Genomic DNA, 18,704 nt, shown 5'->3' with positions numbered 1-18,704 from the left:
TGAAAGCCAGTGTGAAGAGGAACGTAACCCACTAGTCTGGGTTTTGAGGTGGAAGAAAAGTGATTGAATTCCCATTTCTGAAAGCTGCAATCACTGTACATTGAACTTTCTTCCTTTTCTTTTTTTTTTTTAAGATTTTATTTATTTATTTGACAGAGGGAGAGACAGCAAGAGAGGGAACACAAGCAAGGGCAGAGGGAGAGGCAGAGGGAGAAGCAGGATTCCGGCTGAGCAGGGAGCCCAATGCCAGGCTGGATCATGACCTGAGCATTAGGCTTAAGACTGAGCCACCCAGGCGCCACCGTACATTGAACTTTCAACCTCAATTTCATTGTGTTCATTCACCTATAAATTAGAAGTCATGTTCACTTTCTAAGAGATTTTGTAAAATAAATAGTGCATGTGATTTGCTTAATACAAAGGAGAGCGTGTAGAACACTATCAGTAGGTGTTAGTTCTCTTCCATACTTCCTAAAACCCTGCAGTCGGCTCTAGATGCCACGAATCCAGCTCAGTTCTCCAGAAAGGTGCATGTCCACTGGTTCAGCATAGTTTCATCCATTTGATACACTTGATGTATTTTACATTGTCTGTTCTCGGCCTATTTTTAATTTTTGGAGGTATTTGATCTACCTAAAGAAAAATACGTCTGACTAAGAGAGATTAGTAATTAATAGCACCCCATAAAGTTGTTGGCAGGATTAAACGAGTCAACACAAAGAAAACAATAGATCTAGAATGTAGGAATTGATGGAAAATTTTATGTTATCTTCTCCTCCTTCTCCCTTCCTTCTCTTCCTCCTCATTAGCATCATAATTATTATAAATAGATAAATATTTTTAATATGTATGAGTTTCTAATCTTTCAAAATATTTAACTAGATATTTATATTTTATTTCCGGTCCCCTGGTGATTGTGTTTATTTGATTTCATGGAAATGACAAATAGAATAAAAATTTTCTAATAACATTCATTCCCGTTACTGGGTAAGAATGAAAAGTTCAGAAATCCTCACCTATCCTGACATGCTTTCCATCAAACTAAATGCCCAGTGTCTCTTCAAAGGCAAACCACTACCATTCAAAATCATAATCATTAACCCAAATGTATTACTTCATCCAAATACATTTGAATCGACATGGATGGAATTGGGGGGAGTATGCTAAGTAAAATAAGTCAAGGAGAGAAAGACAATTATCAGATGGTTTCACTTACATGTGGAACATAAGGAATAGCATGGAGAACATTAGGAAAAGGAAGGGAAAAATGAAGGGGTGGGAAATCAGAAGGGGAGAGGAGCCAGGAGAGACTATGGATTCCAGGAAACAAACTGAGGGTTTCAGAGGGGAGCGGAGAGGGCGTGTGGGTTAGCCTGGTGATATGAAGAAGGGCACATATTGCATGGAGCACTGGGTGTTTATGGGCAAACAATGAATCATGGAACATTGCATCAAAAACTAATGATGCACTGGGTGTTATACGTAACTAATGAATCATTGAACTTTACATCAAAAACTAATGATGTATTGTATGTTGACTAACATAACATAATAAAAAAATCTTATGAAAAAATACATTTGAATAAAACACTAGCATTTACAGAAAATTCTGGAATAATATTTGGTTCGTCAAATTTGTTGAGTTCAATGATTGGGGAATTTTAATATGGGAGTGGAAAAAAAGGGGAAAATCCGTAAGTCTCATAAAGGAAAGGGAGTTTTGAGAAAGTGTGAATAATAGTATTTACAAGAACTTCATTTTTTCAGTGCTACTCATCCTTTCATTTACTGGAGAAAAACATAACCTTTTGTATAGTATCCTTAAAGGCTTGCTTTACTTGCTGGTTCCTCAGGGTGTATATAAATGGATTCATCATAGGAGCAACAGAAGTATTCAGAAGAGCCACTCCTCTGGTCAATGATGCTTTTTCTTTTGCGGAAGGGTTGGCATACATGAATATGCAGCTTCCATAAGAGATGGAAATGACAATCATGTGTGAGGAACATGTAGAAAACGCCTTTTTTCTCTGACTGGCAGAGGGCAGTTTCAGAATTGTTCTAATGATGAACATGTAAGATAGAATTATTAATGCCAAGGTGAAAAGCAGAATCACTATTGCGGAGTAAAAACCAATCACTTCTAGGAGCCGTGTTTCTGAGCAAGATAATTGCAAGAGCGGAAAATAGTCACAAGCAAAGTGATCAACGACATTGGAGCCACAGTAATCTGACTGGAGAAAAAGAATAACTGGTGGGAAGATATTTAAGAATCCTGCCAGCCAAGCACAAAAGACAAGTAAAATGCAGACTCTTTTGTTCATGATGGTTGTATAATGCAAGGGTTTACATATGGCTACGTAGCAGTCATAGAACATGGCAGTTAGAAGATAAAACTCAGTTATTCCCATGAAGATTAAGAAAAACAACTGAGCTGTACAATTATTGTATGAAATAGTTTTATCTCTGGTGATGATTGTACCCAGAAATCTAGGAATACAGACAGTTGTAAAGGATATTTCTAATACAGAGAATTTCCTGAGGAAGAAATACATAGGGGTCTGTAGATGGGAGTCAACCAAGGTGAGAGTGATGATGGTTAAATTTCCAGTGATACTTAACATATATGTGATAATTAAGAAGAGAAAAATCATAATCTGAAGCTCTGGGTCATCTGATAGCCCTAGAAGAATGAATTCTGTGGGCACTGTGTGGTTTTTCATTGCCGATACTTTCTTCCCCCCTTTAGAATGGAAAATGAGTGTTTCTCTATAGGACATAAAAAAGTGAAAACAGGATTGAGGCTAGAGAATAGAACCTTACAAATATCCATGGTGATGAATAATTTATGAAATCCAAAAACAAATGTTTTCCTTCAACAACTCTCTCCAATTTCTTTTGGACCTCACATTCAAATAATACATATTATTTGAAGTTAAATACTGATTTCTTTTTGTTGAAAATACACTGTTGTGGGCCATGGGTTAAAAAAAAAAAACCCAAAAAACTTGTGCTAACATTTAAGCAGAAGCTGTTTATTCTAATGTTCCTTTAAGATATTAATTATTCTTTAGAATATTAGGTCCTTTTATAAAAACATGAAAATATTCTAATTGATATTTTTCTTTTTTCTCAATGTTATAAAAACTAACCTGGATTATGGATAATTTAAATATAGCATTTGAAATCTCACTGGGGTTATTTAGGCCTACCGCCACATTATATATTTGGAGACCTACAGTTTAGGAAACCACCACAGTAATCATCTCACTGTAGAATGTGCATGTTTATCTATGGGAATGTCTTGTTGGCATTCTCTCATTAATTAATTTCCTAAGGGTTTGGTTGATGCTACCACTCTCTTATCTTTTTTTTTTTTTTTTTTTTTTTTTTTTTTTTTTTTGCTTAACTGATAAAAAGGCCAGAAAGACAAGAAAGTAACCTTCTATTCCTAAATTAAATAATTGCCTAGAAATAGTTTAATTCATACAATGCATAATCCTTTCCTTCTCTTTTCTTTTTTTCTTACAATATTGCTATGGAAAATGAACAAGTAGTTGGTCAAAATAGCATTAACCAGGAAGCAGATATTCTTTCCAATAGGGAACTTAATAAATAACCCTGTCTCTACAACAGAATACAATTTCACATTAGAAAAAAACGAACAATTCAAGATTTATTTCTGTGTTCCTGCTTTAGGATTTCATTAATAGTCTATTGGTAGTAAGCAATTATTTAATTTTTAATATTGAAAGGGTTGTAAACCCATAAATGTACATATGGACATGATTTTTTAAAACATTTGAATAAAATGAAGATACATATATTATACTGAAGAAAAAAATATTTACTTACTTCCTGATTCTTCTTGATGATTTAGTCTCAAATGTTATCATCTGATTTGCTTAAACATTTACACAATTTCAGAGCTGGTAAATCAAGTTAGCAAAATATTTTGTTTCTATTGTGCTCTCAAAACAATTGTGTTGATTGAACTTTTTCATGGTTCGTAGGGATTATACTTCTCTTTGACTCACAATGTCCTTCATTCCTGATACTATGAAATTCTGACAACACTTTATTATATTACAACTCATTCTTGCTTTTCATCTCTCACTCAGACTCCTAGTACAAATTCAGTTACGCCTGAGTTGACTAGTACTCTTCCGTTTGGCTCTTTTCATATAACACAAAACACTTATTTATTAAATCATTTTTCTTTCTATTCATGCAAACATTTAAAACCAATATTTTGTAATTCTATAAAATGTAAGTAGTATTTTCCTTAGGTTCGGGGACTGCTATATTTTCCTGCAAATGCTGCTTTGAAAAACAGAAAATATGAAATGTTCTTCTCTATGGATGCCAAAGCAATGGAACTGGACTTATTTTATCTGTGTCTTTTTGTTGGCCCATGGGAATTCATGAAGTAAATAGGGTTCCAAGGAGAAGAATCATTAAAGATACAGGTGAATCATTTTTATAAATATTGATGAAAAGGTATAAAAAGCAAAATGAGGTAAATAGACAAATATACAAACAACGTGATACTGAGTGTGTGAAAAGCTTGATTTAGAATTTCACTCTTCTTAATACCCTCAGTTTGTTTCCCAGAGCCCACAGTCTCTCATGGTTCATTCCCCCTTCTCTGTACCCCCCTTCATTCTTCCCTTCCTTCTCCTACCAGTCTTCCTATTTCTAATGTTCCATAAATGAGTGAAACCATATGATAGTTGTTTTTCTCTGCTTGATTTATTTCACTTAGCATTATCTCCTGCAGTCCCGTCCATGTTGCTGCAAACGTTGTGTAATCGTTCTTTCTGATGGCTGAGTAATATTCCATTGTATATATGGACCATATCTTCTTAATCCAGTCATCTGTTGAAGGGCATCTTGGCTCCTTCCACGATTTAGCTATTGTGGACAATGCTGCTTATATCCCTTGAATTGTGGCAATGTAGAGAAGAATTCTTTACCAGGATGAAAAGATGGAAAACACTGCTATGGATTTCTAGTGTGATATGATCGTCTTCTGAAATGGACAACCTATTAAAGACTGATGAGAAGGTTTATACCTAGACTGGTCCTTTGAATTTAAGGAAGCCATTCCCAAGCCCTCTCTAATGTGGCTTTTATAGCCTTTTGACTACTTTCTTCACCATGTTATTTACTTCCATTAAACAGTTGTTTATATTTGTGCACATGATATCTTCTCGTGTGGAGAATATTTATAAATAAATAAAATAAGTATCTGGAAACCTAGCATTGGATATTTTGAATTTATTTCCACATTTCCTTCAATGAAAGATGTCATTTTTAATACTAGAGGAATAATATAGTATAGAAGTATATATGGATACCATATGTACACATATATGTAATATAATTTTATATTTAATAATTTATCTTTATTTTCTTCACAGTTATAAATGCGGACATAAAACATGGGTGCATTAAATGCCAGCAGTGCAGATTATTATTATTATGGGGGGCAGATTATTTACAAGATTGAAAGTTGAGAGTATTTGAAAGTGGGACAAAGAAAGACGTGGGAAAGGATAAATGAACCATTACCTCACACATAGGACAATACATAAAACTGAAATGTGTTGAATTAATACTGATACACATTAAAATAGGCATTGAAAATATTTGTCCAAGATATTTCCATAGAGATAGTGGAACTGATTTTCTCCTTATGAAAATTCTATTGCTTTGCCTTTAGTTTTGTATCCAAATAGTGATTCTTTTCATATTTCATTCAGAGCTTTTATTGATTACCAGGCACTGACTATAAAATTATCTCATTTTTTCAAACAAGCGGACAATAGAAAACCCTCTGAGGTCAGTGCTATTATTATTCAGGTAAAGAAAGAGTCTGAGACAGAAGGAAGTTAAAGTGTCTGGTGCCCACCACTTGTGTAGTTGTGAGCGATGCAATCTTTACTGCCTTACTTACAGGAAAAGGGAATGAATTTCTATCTCACGAAGCACTGCACTTCATAAAATATCCTATTGGACATGTTTCTTCTCCATTTATTTTCTCAAATACCTAGATGCTGGATTGTCTCTTGACCTTGATCACTCTTTCACCCTCTAACTTTCTACCTTTACTGTTTTATTCCTAGTTCCTAACAGCTCTCTAGCTTTTCTCTAGGCCTCCAAATTAATTTACTTTAAATGGAGACTGATTACATCTGTTACCTTCTTATCCGCAAGCTAGTAGGACATCTGCTTTTTAATAATGTGTCAATTATTTCCGTGTATTCTGAGTTTGATGAGTGACTATGTTTTAGGCCAATGAAACATTGTTCAATCTACCAGGTTTCACTCGCTCCAGAGAGAGGAAGATGGACTTTAATTACAAATAATGGTTTTCTGTAACATGTTCAAAATAAAAAAGTAGAATTTATTAAATCACATGGTTTAGGGATCCAAATATTTTAAGGCTTTCCCTAAAACTAGAACTGGCATCATATTACTGAATAATTCCAGTACATATTACGTATTTTTTTCAGTGACATATTATTATCCTTTATAGGTAAGCCCCTCTGCAAGATGTCTGGTTAGGCTCCCATTAACTGACTACCATCATTTAATTGAGCTATTATCCTATAAATTGAATTTCTAATCTCAGAAGTATATTGATTGACAGGTAATGTCGGACCTCATAAATTACTAGGTGTGACTCAAATAGTTACAAGAATTTTTCTGTGTGAAAAAAATGAGGATTTGCATCATGGGAATTCCTACCATTAGAAAGCTCCGTATGCAAACCTTAACAAGAAGTGTTCTCATTAACTTCATGAAAAGTCAATACACATCAAATAAGTTGATTTTTACATAGTTGTCAAAAGGCTAATGTAAAATAAAAGTGAAATGAACACCAAATGCCTTAGAAAATATTCAATTATTTCTTTGTCATACAAATTGTCTAGTTATGATAGAATGCACATTTTATTTGAACACTTTTAAAAGCTAACACAGTGTTATATACATTATTATACGTGTGTATGTTGGGTAAAATATTTAGTCAGTGTTTTGGTTGCTAGGACACTGGAACCATTCTAACTTATTCAACTTATTTATTTATTCAAAAAATAGTTATTGAATACCACTACATGGCAGATGCATGTTCTAAATGAGGAGGATTAGTGACTTCTGGTAAATGTCTAACGACCGCGTCTCAGAGGGTGGAGGTGAGGGGCTGATTTGTAAGAGCTGATCCTGTCCTAAGATGTGAGGTCCTCACATGGCAGGTTTCAAGCTGCTGACGTGGGCTTTCTGAATGCAGAATTGGGAAGACACAAGCACCAGTGGCTCTCAGGAAGGGTGTGGGTAGGCCCTGCGCCCTACTGCTGGGACCACAGCATTTGTCTGCAGAGAGACAGAGATCCCTTCTCTCCTGGGGTGAGGGATGTGCCAGAATACAGACAATAAGCAATGAGCATGATTGATTTGTAAATTATAGGGTCTTTTATAAATTAACAACTATTTTGTAAAGGAAGAGAAACCTGAAAAACCTTGGAAGCGGGGAGCTACTATAATTTTATGTGGTGTCATTGGGGGAGGACTTATTGAGGTGACATGTGGATATCTGGGACAGGAGTGTGTCGGGTTCAAGAACCATCTCGTGTAAATGCACTAAGACCTTAGGAGGAAAATCATGTTCTTTGCAAAGAAAGATTTCTTTGTTTCTTCCTTTCCAGTGCTACTAAATGTGCTTGTCCTGCTAGTGCCCTGGCTAGAACATCCAGTGTAGCAATGAGTAAACACAGTGATGGTGAGCTGGTAACCGATTTTGTTAAAATGATTTTTCTGTGATCAAAGGATATTATGAAACAAAGAAGGTTTTGCATCACTTGCACTTAAACGAATTGTATGTGTAAGCTATTATATCAAAATAGCCAGAAAAGGTATAACTCTTAGGTATCGATTATCAAAAAGTGCGGTTTAACATCAAGCTTTTAAATACACTACTATGACTCAGTAAATGGACTTATATCTGGTATCTAGGACTATTTATTTTTTCAGGTTTTTTTTAAGAACTGATATGGCTTCTATGTTCATTATGGAGTTGCTAGAAAGAGGGGCTACCTTAAGTTTCCCTTAAATAAGTGTGTCTTCATAATTGTATTTTAAATTGATAAATTATATGGCACCACAAGTTTTAAACTGGATACTTGAGAAATACTTTGAGACTTCTCAAAAAAAGTAATCACATTATTTTTTTTAGTTACACATTTTTTACATAGTTACTACGTGTGCTGTCATATGGAGAGGATAATGCCTATGATATTCCAATAAGACTAAGTTATATTTACAGTTTTTGCATAGTAAATTTCCAATAATTTTAACATGACAATATTTTCTGAATTCCTTGAAAGAGTGTTTCCTGGTGAAATCATAAAACAGTTTTAACTCATTGATCTTGCAATGTCTTTTTGCCTTTCTTTGATTTTCTAAGTTTTATTGTGAAAAATTTGGAATTCAGAAATATTCAGAAGAAGGAAATGAGGCTAGTCTCATAGTTACAGAGTGGAAAGACTAGCTCAAAGGAAGGGAAATGCATGAGAAAGGTATTGGAATTTAAATAGAAAAAAAACATATATTCAAGTATCCTCGGTATACTGCTGGCAATGGAAATATAAGCAATGAAATAAAACTCTAGTGAGACTATGTGGATATTCATAGACTTTTGAGAGACCCTGTTTTTTGTTTACTTGTTTTGATCATGCCTCTAATTTATGACAACACTTTTATTTTTTTTTTCACTTGCTTGAGAAATATACAATCTTCCTTGCCCTGTCTATGAAGGCTCGCTTGACTTGCTGGTTCCTTAAGCTGTAAATAAAGGGGTTCAGCATGAGGGCTACTGAGGTGTTCAGCACAGCAACTCCCTTGCTCAGAGACACTCTGTCTTTTGCTGCTGGATTAATGTACATGAAAATGCAGCTGCCATAGGAGATGGAGATGACAATCATGTGGGATGAACATGTGGAAAAGGCCTTTGTCCTCTGACTAGCAGAAGGAAGCCTCACAATCGTTCTGATGATATATACGTAGGACAGAATTATTATTGCCAAAGTGAACAGAAGAGTAAACACAGCACAGGAAAAACCCACTATCTCTAGGAACTTTGTGTCTGAACAAGAAAGGTGTAGTAAGGGGAAATAATCACAGGTGAAATGGTCTATAACATGGGACTTACAGTAATCAAGCTGTATGAACAGCATGAGTGATGGGAATATGATTAAGAATGAAGCCAGCCAAGAAGCAAAGACAAGGAGTATGCAGACTCTGGGATTCATGATGGTCATGTAATGCAGAGGTTTGCAGATGGCAATGTAACGGTCATAGGACATGTAATGCAGAGGTTTGCAGATGGCAATGTAACGGTCATAGGACATGGCAGCCAGGAGGTAAAATTCAGTGACTCCCAACAGAATGAAAAAAAAGAACTGAGCCATGCAATCATTAAAGGAAATGGTTTTATGTCCTGTAATCAGGGTGCCCAGGAACTTGGGTATGCTGACAGTTGTGAATGAAACCTCTAGCAAGGACAGCAGGGTAAGGGTGATAATGGTCAGGTTCCCCATGATGCTGAGCATGTAGGCGATGAACAGAAAGACGAAGATCCCCCCCTGAAGCTGTGGGTCATTTGACAAGCCCAGGAGGATGAACTCTCGTAGTTCTGTGCGGTTTCTCATTTTTTTGTTCTTTTGTGTAAACTAGAGAAGAAAACACAAACAGAAGGATTAGAGAATGGGGATTGCATATGGGTAGTGCTGGAATTTGTCTCTGGAAGTAAACTAATTTAATTTAGTTGAATTTAATTTAATTTTTAGGAGATCTTTAAGACAATTTAATAAAAGTAGGTAATACATTTTAAAGTAAGTTTTTACCATCTGCCACACTCTGTGTTTTACATGGAATGTTTCTTCATAAAATCCTTATTTCACAGATTGGGATCTGAATCTAAAAAGATTTTTTACATCATGTACCCTGCATGAGAAGAACAGGAATTTTAACCTTGGTTTTTCTGAATGTTTGATAACTGGAGTAGAAATGCTGCCTGTTGGTTCTTAAAAGTAATTTCCTGAAGGGTTCCCTTCCCATTGGGAAAATCTTTGTCCTTCTTCCAACCACCAATTGTCTCATTTCCTCATTTCTGTCATCTAAGTCCCTGTATTATTGCTTGGTAGTATAACATAGAAAAGACAATGTGTTTGGAGAAAGGTCATTCAAATGGGGATGTGACCGAAATTTGAAAGTCACTGAAGTTCAGTTTTTAACATTGTGACAAAATTCCCAAGTTTTCACTCTGGTTCACATTCTTCTTTCCGACCTCCTATGCCTCATCTGAAGCCACAGTTAATGAATTCTTCGACACGATGTCCTCAGGCTTTAGAGTGTACAGAGTTGAGAGAAGGCAGGTAGAAATTTAGTAGATGGGATCTACACATTCATGGACTAAGGAAACCAATGTATTTATATCTAAAATTGTTTTACAGAACATTTTTTTCCTTCAGGGTTTCTTCTATTTAAATGTTGTTAGTATTACTCTTTATACATGAATTCTGCTTTCTTTTTTTCTTATAATAATATTTTTTTATTATATTACGTTAGTCACCGTACAGTACATCCCTGGTTTTTGGTGTAAAGTTCGATGATTCATTAGTTGCATATAACACCCAGTGCACCATGCAATACGTGCCCTCCTTACCACCCATCACCAGCCTATCCCATTCCCCCACCCCCTCCCCTCTGAAACCCTCAGTTTGTTTCTCATAGTCCATAGTCTCTCATGCTTCATTCTCCCTTCTGATTATCCCCCCTTTCTTTATCCCTTTCTTCCCCTACTGATCTTCCTAGTTCTTATGTTCCATAGATGAGAGAAACCATATGATAATTGTCTTTCTCTGCTTGACTTATTTCACTTAGCATTATCTCCTCCAGTGCCATCCATGTTGCAGCAAATGTTGACAAATCGTTCTTGCTGATGGCTGAGTAATATTCCACTGTGTATATGGACCACATCTTCTTTATCCACTCATCTGTTGAAGGGCATCTCGGAATTCTGCTTTCTATCCCATATTATAGTTTTATATTTTTCCTTTTATCTACATGAACATTCAGTTATAGAAGCTTTATTTTGTCAACACCTTGGAGTATACGAAGAAACAGCACATGAAATCTCTTTATATTCTCTTCCTGAATAGCAATAACAATAATAATACAATGCATTTTAAGTGAAGCTGAATTTTCCTCAATAAATCAAACCAGTCCATTATCATATCCCTCATTCTGTGCATTCTCATTAAATAGTAGTGTCAATTTAGTGTCATGAGAGAAGTTTTGTAATAGGATATTTAGTTTCAAGATGTAGAATTCTTGATTACTGGTATAGAATGCATCATAATACTGTGAAATTTCTTGCTCTTTTTTCCTCTTATATGCCTGAGTTCTCTTTTCACTCACTTCACTGTTTAGCAAAAAATATTGCTGCTGATTATTTAAGGCAAATTCCAACTGAGATGGAGAGTGCTGATGTTACTGGGAAAGCATGTGAGATTCACAAGAAATGAACATTTCTTTTGCTATTTCTTAGAGACTGGAGGAAACAGGCTGAAGAGCATTCACAAGAGAAACAGACGTCACAATGACATATTTTGTAAACAAACTTAACAGCAAGTCAGATCAAAGCACCAACCCATATGAATAGGAATAATGAAGGAAAAGCAGGAATCACATAAGTTACCCTCCAAGTCTGTAGGTCTTCATAGAGATATTCTACTTTACCCTGATTATCTCAGTTGTTGACTAGGTATGTACATTTGAGGATAATTTTTAACTTAAGAAAGGAAAGGAATTCTTAAGAAAACATGGCATCAAAACTTAATATTTATTTATAATGAATGATATTATTGGGGCAAATTGTGGGCTTTGCCTTCAAAAAGAAATGGATTAAAAATGCAACTCAGTCACATTATAGTATTGTGACTTTGGACAAGTTACTTAATCTCTCTGAATTTTAGTTTTTCCTTCACTTAAAAAATGGGAGTAATATTTCATGGAATAATCATGAGGGCTAATTTAAAAAAATAAAATTAAATTATACAAAATTTGTATAAAATGTACTCTCTGACAGTGGTTATTATTATCTTTATTTTCTCAAAAATAAAACCAATGAACATATTTGAGGAATATAGCCCCACTTTAAACACCAGACACCACTTTTGAGGGTATTCGTTTAAGAGACAATGAAAGACTGTACACACATAACTCTTTTACTCAGTATGAGTTCCCTACGTTAACGTGAAGAAAGTGCCAATGAAAGAGATGAAGTGTCATAAACAAGGTCAGACATCAGACGTTAGTTCGTAGTAGAATCGGAATTCCTAACTCTTTCTGCCTGAGATGACAGCATGTACTACTTATTAAACCTGCATTCAATGAGGAAGATCAAATTCAGAGACCAAACTTTTCTGAAAATTAATAGAGGAATAAATTATTATGACAAACAGGAAATGTAACATGCTTATTTTTCATAACCCTTGATAAATACAGATGACATAACAAACCCAAATTATTCTACGTATTCCGATGAAAAGTTGAGGTATGCATTAATGAATCAGTGTTAAGAAAAAGAAATTTTTCATTGGCTTCAACTTTACAATCTTACCTCTATTTGTCACACAAATGACTGCATCAGCTGGTTGAAATGATTAAAAAAAAAAAAACAAATTGACAACTATTTCAGTTTTCGGTTAATAGATTCCGTATTTTTAAAATCAGTCTTTCTCAGTATGTTGGAGTTACTTTACTTCTGCAGCTAATATTCTATTACACATTTTCCATTGCAGCTATGGGAGCAAAAATAGTGAGGAGACCTTAGATTTGGAGTTACTTTGGGTCTTCCTGGACCAAGATTCTATATGGGTTTTCCCCTGCATAAGGCACATGTTTTATTTACCGTATATGCCCATGTCTCACAGCAAACACTCCAGTGAATCAAATGTGCCACCCAGGGCCTAGAGGAAAATACACTGAGGATTATACAAATGTTATCAACAGTTGCACCAATATTAGAACAGGAAACTTTTGGGATAATGCCCAAAGAGATAGAAAGGCATAAGAAGTAAGCCAGAAGCATATGGAATATTTTGCATATGATTTAAATGAGAAAATAACTAAACGTGCAAAACTTTTGGGAGAGGTTTCCTGAATTTCCTAAATCAGGATTTCTCTCAAGATTAGATGCTCCCACTTCTTTTTTTGCTGAGTAAAATACTGGGGCAACTTAATCTTATCCGAAAACATTGCATTTTAATCATATACTAAAATGTCTCCATAAAAGTGGCTCTCCAAGCTAGTAGGTATCAAATAAATTATTCAAAAACACTAAACATAGAACAACAAAAAGAATGGGGTAGAGTTCAGTGCTCAGTGATTTCCCTTTGAAAGACATGAAAAACTATGGATTAAATACTCATTGAACTCTTCAGTCTTTTCCAAGAATCACTTAAAGTAATTCTCCCAACATAGTAATGGTGGTAATTTTTGAGAAGTATCTACTACCCAGAAGGTCCCTTTCCATTTGAAAGATGTGCTGGGTTTAACCCTGCAATTAATGGAAACATAAAATCTAGGAACTTGGCAGGATTTTACCATTCTGATTTCTTTCTATCATATTTTAGAAATGACAAAAAAGCAGTCTGTTGAAGCAATCACTATTTTTTTTCCCTCAACAAGTATCTTTCGAGGATCTGCTATCTTTAAATAGTATACAAAGCAGTGGGGATAAAATGGAATCAAAATAGATAAGATTTCCATTTCCACACAATTACAAAAATCAAGGTCAAGCCAATGAGAGAAAATGTTCTGAAAGTTATAAAGTAACATGTCTCTCATTTCAGAACTTTTTTTAGTACACCAAGCCATTTTTTAATCAGCAAATTTACTCCATTATATCAAGTAATATATACTATTGATCCCATTATTTTTTAATCATTTTCCGAATATGAAATTGTATAAAAGTATACTTTCAACAATTTCTGACTTTTCTGTTGATTCACACATTCACCAAAGTTGTTCCAAAAGAGTGATTCTTTGCTTGTTAGATATTCTAAATGACTCCAATTCAACCACAGTATTTAATAAAGTATGTGATCAGAGTGATTTGAGGGTGATGATCAAATTGTTCATATCACAGCCAATCAGTATAACCAGCATATCTATTAAAAAAGCTATTTTAACAGATACCTTTATTTCTATTAAAGGTCTCCTATATACATAATTTGTTACTTTCAGGGCTTAATTTTTCTCCTATATACATAAATTTGTTACTTTCAGGGCTTAAAACTTCCAAAAAATATTTTTAGTTTGATATATAAGTGCTTATTATATACAAGAATATCAATGGAAGGCAATAAGAGCAAGGATTTTTTTTTAAATGGGATTTGAGATCTAAGAGATAGGTTCAAATTCAAGATTTGTTATTTATTCAAGTAAGATTGGGAAATTCTTAAAGGCTTTTCTTTCTTCATTTCTAAAATAGGTTTAACAATGCAAATTTTTAATGAATTAAATAAAACATAATATGTGGAGTTCTCTGTTTCTGTTGAGGAGTAGCTTGAGACAAATCAATATGCATGCAAAGAGCGTATAGAAATGTGAGATTAAACAGAAAAATAATGTGTTCTCAGACATAGGATACCGTCAGTTTCCAGTTCTGCATGTAAGAAGTCACAAGTCACCAGTTGGGTCTAACAACAAGAAAAGAGATGAACAGCCTGAAAAATCAACTAATTTTGGATCCTGAGACCAAGCAAATCACTGCCTTCAAGATTGAAAATCAGACAGATAAAATCAAGGATTGAAGGTTTAAGGGAGCTCATGAGTAGAAACTGCCGTTGGGTCCAGTGGGAGTAGGAAAACCGGAAGTGTAAGTGACGATTTGTGGAGGCTCAGTGAGGAAACTCAGAGACTTAAAAGCTCTGGGGGAACCAAGATATATGAGGATCCTGCCATATTGTGAGATTTATTTCCAAGAGTTGAAGCAGATTCAGATGGGGAATGTCAGAAAAATCACCTCGTGCTTCTTCAGGGGAAGAGGAAAAGGGACCATTTAGAAATACACGAGAGTGCTGTGTTCTTAAGAGAGCCAGCCCTCACAGAAATCTAGCCAACCAGAGCCTGACCTGCTCGGGCACTATAGAGCTTAACTGACCCCGGACAAGGAAATACCCAACTCCAGTATCCTCTAGCCTTCCACGTGGCAGAAGAGAAATACCCAACTCCAGCCCACTCTAACCTTCCTGTTCTGCTTAAGTGGGGAGGAAAAACTGAGAAACACTTACGAAGTTCACAGCCCAGAGGCCTAGGCTCACTGAGAGCGTGAGCCCTAACCACAGGACCGCAGAATGCTCCCCCCCCCGCCATCCCTGACCATCACATTTCTAAAGGTCTGCTTGCTCTGGTTCTTTTTACCCAGTGAATCGTGACTGGGTGTCGAGAATACAGTACGGGGGGGGGGGGCGCCTGGGGGGCGCAGTCATTAAGCCTCTGCCTTTGGCTCAGGGCGTAATCCCGGCGTTATGGGATCGAGCCCCACGTCAGGCTCCTCCACTGGGAGCCTGCTTCTTCCTCTCCCACTCCCCCTGCTTGTGTTCCCTCTCTCGCTGGCTGTCTCTATCTCTGTCGAATAAATAAATAAAATCTTTAAAAAAAAAAAAAAAAAGAAAAGAAAACAGTACAAGCATAACAAAGGCAAAAAACAATCTGAAGAGGCAGAGAATGATTCAGAACCAGACATGGCAGAGGTGTTACAATGATAAGACTGGAAATTTGAAACAAATATGTTTAATACCACAAGGACTCTAGTGGATAAAGTAGACGGAATGCAAGAACAGAAGAGGAAAATACGGAGAGAGTTACAATCCAAAAAAACCCATAACAAACAAACAAACAAAAAAACAACCACCACCACTAACAACAATAAAAACAATCCTGAAGAAATAAAGAATTCCTTGGACAAACAAATTAAATGTGTGTGTTGTCAGTATCCAGGCTTGAAGGAAATTATTAAAAGAATTGCTTTAAGAAAAAGGAAAATAATATAGGTCACAAAGTCAGATCTACATAAAATAAGGAAGAGCATTACAGAAAGAATAGTGAAGGTAAAATAAAAACGTTTGTTAACTGAGGGCACTTGACATACTCTAGGTGATTGTAGACTGCTGAGGACAAGAAAGATCTGGATGGGAGGATGTGACTTCAAGGACTGGAGTTAACACAGAGAGAAACAGAGCGAGCAGGGGATTACAAACTCCAATAAAATAAGAAAAAGGGCAAAATCTTTTAATTGGGAATATCCCCATGGAAGTCTGAAAAGACACATCCTTGGAAAAGGTTTGAGAGCCCCCCAGAGTTTTGTGGACTGAAGCTGGGTTGAGTGGTGATGGTCTTCCTCTGCAAAAATTCAGGTTTACAAGACTGTGAGAGATGGTTTTGTTTTGTTTTGTTTTGTTTTTCAAATGCATAAGTATCAACACAGAGGTTCAAGGAACATGAAGAAACAGAAAAATGCTCCAATCAGAAAACAAAACCTTTGTTAGCGTAGTCTAGAGAAATATAGGCACATGTGACAAATTATTCAGAACAACTGTCATACGGTGCTCAATGAATTACAGAAGTGGCACTTTTTTTTTTTAAGATTTTATTTATTTATTTGACAGAGATAGAGACAGCCAGCGAGAGAGGGAACACAAGCAGGGGGAGTGGGAGAGGAAGAAGCAGGCTCATAGCGGAGGAGCCTGACGTGGGGCTCGATCCCATAACGCCGGGATCACGCCCTGAGCCGAAGGCAGATGCCCAACCGCTGTGCCACCCAGGCGCCCCAGAAGTGGCACATGTTTTAGTTTTACTGCATTTGTTTCAAATCTTTACCAAGTATAAGTATATTTTTAAAGATTTTGTTTATTTATTTGACAGAAAAAGTGAGAGAAAGATACCGCAAGTGGGCAGAGATGCAGTCAGAAAGAGCGAGAGAAGCAGACTCCCCACTGAGCAAGGAGCCTGACGTAGGACTCCATGCCAGGACCCTGGGATCAGGACCTGAGCCGATGGCAGGTGCTTAACTGACTGAGCCACCCAGGTCCCCCAAGTATAAATATATTTTTTTAAATGATAGATAGCATGGAAATTCTATAAATAGTACTCAGTAACATGATCAATATTTACCTAGTTATATGCACTAAATATCACAAAATATAAAGCTCTATATTTAAAGTGCAAAACACAACTACTTACTGCTTTTAAGAACTGAATTTAATATACAATAGTATAGGAGGTGTAGATTTTTTAAATGTTAAGAGATCACCAATGAACTCCTTGAAAACACACAAGAAATCACACACTAATTTTGAAACTATGTGCACCTTTTAGGGAATTTATTAACAAAATTAATTCTATTTTCCACATTGTGCTATAGAGTATGTCTTATAGAAATACATTTCATTTCCACAAAATTTTGCAGGAGAAATCAAGTTTACCGTACTTTAAAAGAAGTCAATAAGCAATGTATTGGAGGAACTTGGGTATGGAAGTAGAAGAAATGAGCTGGGAAAATAGTTAATTAACTATAATGTGGCATATAAGAGACTATAGGAAGAAGCATACTGATACAGAGATTCAGGAATTTCAGGATTTTACCTAGTTACTCTTTAGAGTGTCCTTCCGCGCCCCTCCCCCGCCCCAGAAGAAATGTTTCATTTACTTGAAGAAAATACTACTTTATGGACCACATCTTTGAAGGCTTGTTTTACTTGCTGGTTTCTCAGAGTATAAATGAAGGGGTTCAGCATGGGGGCAACAGAGGTATTGAGAATAGCTACTCCTTTTGTCAATGATGCCCTTTCTTTTGCAGAGGGATTAGCATACATAAATATACAGCTTCCATAAGAAATGGAAATGACAATCATATGAGAGGAACATGTGGAGAAAGCCTTTTTTCTCTGACTGGCAGATGGGATTCTCAAAATCGTTCTGATAATAAACATGTAAGATAGAATCACCAATGCCAAAGTGAAGAGCAAAGCAACCAAAGCGAAGTAGAAACCAATCACTTCTAGGAGCCGTGTATCTGAACACGACAGCTGTAGAAGGGGAAAATAGTCACATGCAAAGTGATCGATGACATTGGAAGCACAGTAATCCAGCTGGAGCAGGAGCATAAGGGGTGGGAAAATGGTCAGGAACCCGCCCAGCCACGCACAGAGCACAAGCAGGGTGCAGAGTTTCCTGTTCATGATGGTGGTGTAATGAAGGGGCTTGCAGATGGCAACGTAGCGGTCATAGGACATGGCAGTTAGGATGTAAAATTCTGTCACCCCCATGAAAATAAAGAAAAAGAGTTGGGCTGCACAGTTGTTATAGGAAATAGTCTTATCCCTGGTGATAATTGCCCCCAGAAATCTAGGAATACACACAGATGTAAATAAGATTTCTAAGAAAGAGAAGTTTCGAAGGAAGAAATACATTGGTGTCTGTAGATGAGGGTCCACCAAGGTTAGGGTGATGATAGTCAGGTTTCCGGTGACACTTAATAAGTATGTGACAAGTAAGAAGAGGAAAATCACAATCTGAAGCTCAGGATCACCAGAAAGGCCTAGCAGGACAAACTCTGTGATCGCTGTGTGGTTCAT

General features: G+C 36.1%; 3 protein-coding genes across 3 annotated transcripts; all 3 read right to left on the bottom strand.

Moving 5' to 3' along the window:
* Positions 1 to 1,781: 1,781 nt before the first annotated feature.
* Positions 1,782 to 2,720, bottom strand: LOC100466453 (olfactory receptor 6C3). The gene has a single exon (XM_002930680.3). It carries the CDS (start codon positions 2,718 to 2,720, stop codon positions 1,782 to 1,784), a length of 939 nt encoding a protein of 312 aa, XP_002930726.3.
* Positions 2,721 to 8,768: 6,048 nt separating this feature from the next.
* On the bottom strand, positions 8,769 to 9,707 carry LOC100466211 (olfactory receptor 6C1-like). The gene has a single exon (XM_034646220.1). It carries the CDS (start codon positions 9,705 to 9,707, stop codon positions 8,769 to 8,771), a length of 939 nt encoding a protein of 312 aa, XP_034502111.1.
* An 8,061-nt stretch (positions 9,708 to 17,768) lies between these two features.
* On the bottom strand, positions 17,769 to 18,704 carry LOC100465961 (olfactory receptor 6C3). The gene has a single exon (XM_002930678.2). The coding sequence runs from the start codon at positions 18,702 to 18,704 to the stop codon at positions 17,769 to 17,771; it is 936 nt and encodes a 311-aa protein (XP_002930724.2).

This window comes from Ailuropoda melanoleuca, chromosome 16 (genome assembly GCF_002007445.2).
Source record: "Ailuropoda melanoleuca isolate Jingjing chromosome 16, ASM200744v2, whole genome shotgun sequence".
Classification (NCBI taxonomy): Eukaryota; Metazoa; Chordata; class Mammalia; order Carnivora; family Ursidae; genus Ailuropoda; species Ailuropoda melanoleuca.
The sequence above is the reverse complement of the archived record's forward strand: the minus strand, read 5'-3'. Positions and strand labels throughout refer to the sequence as shown.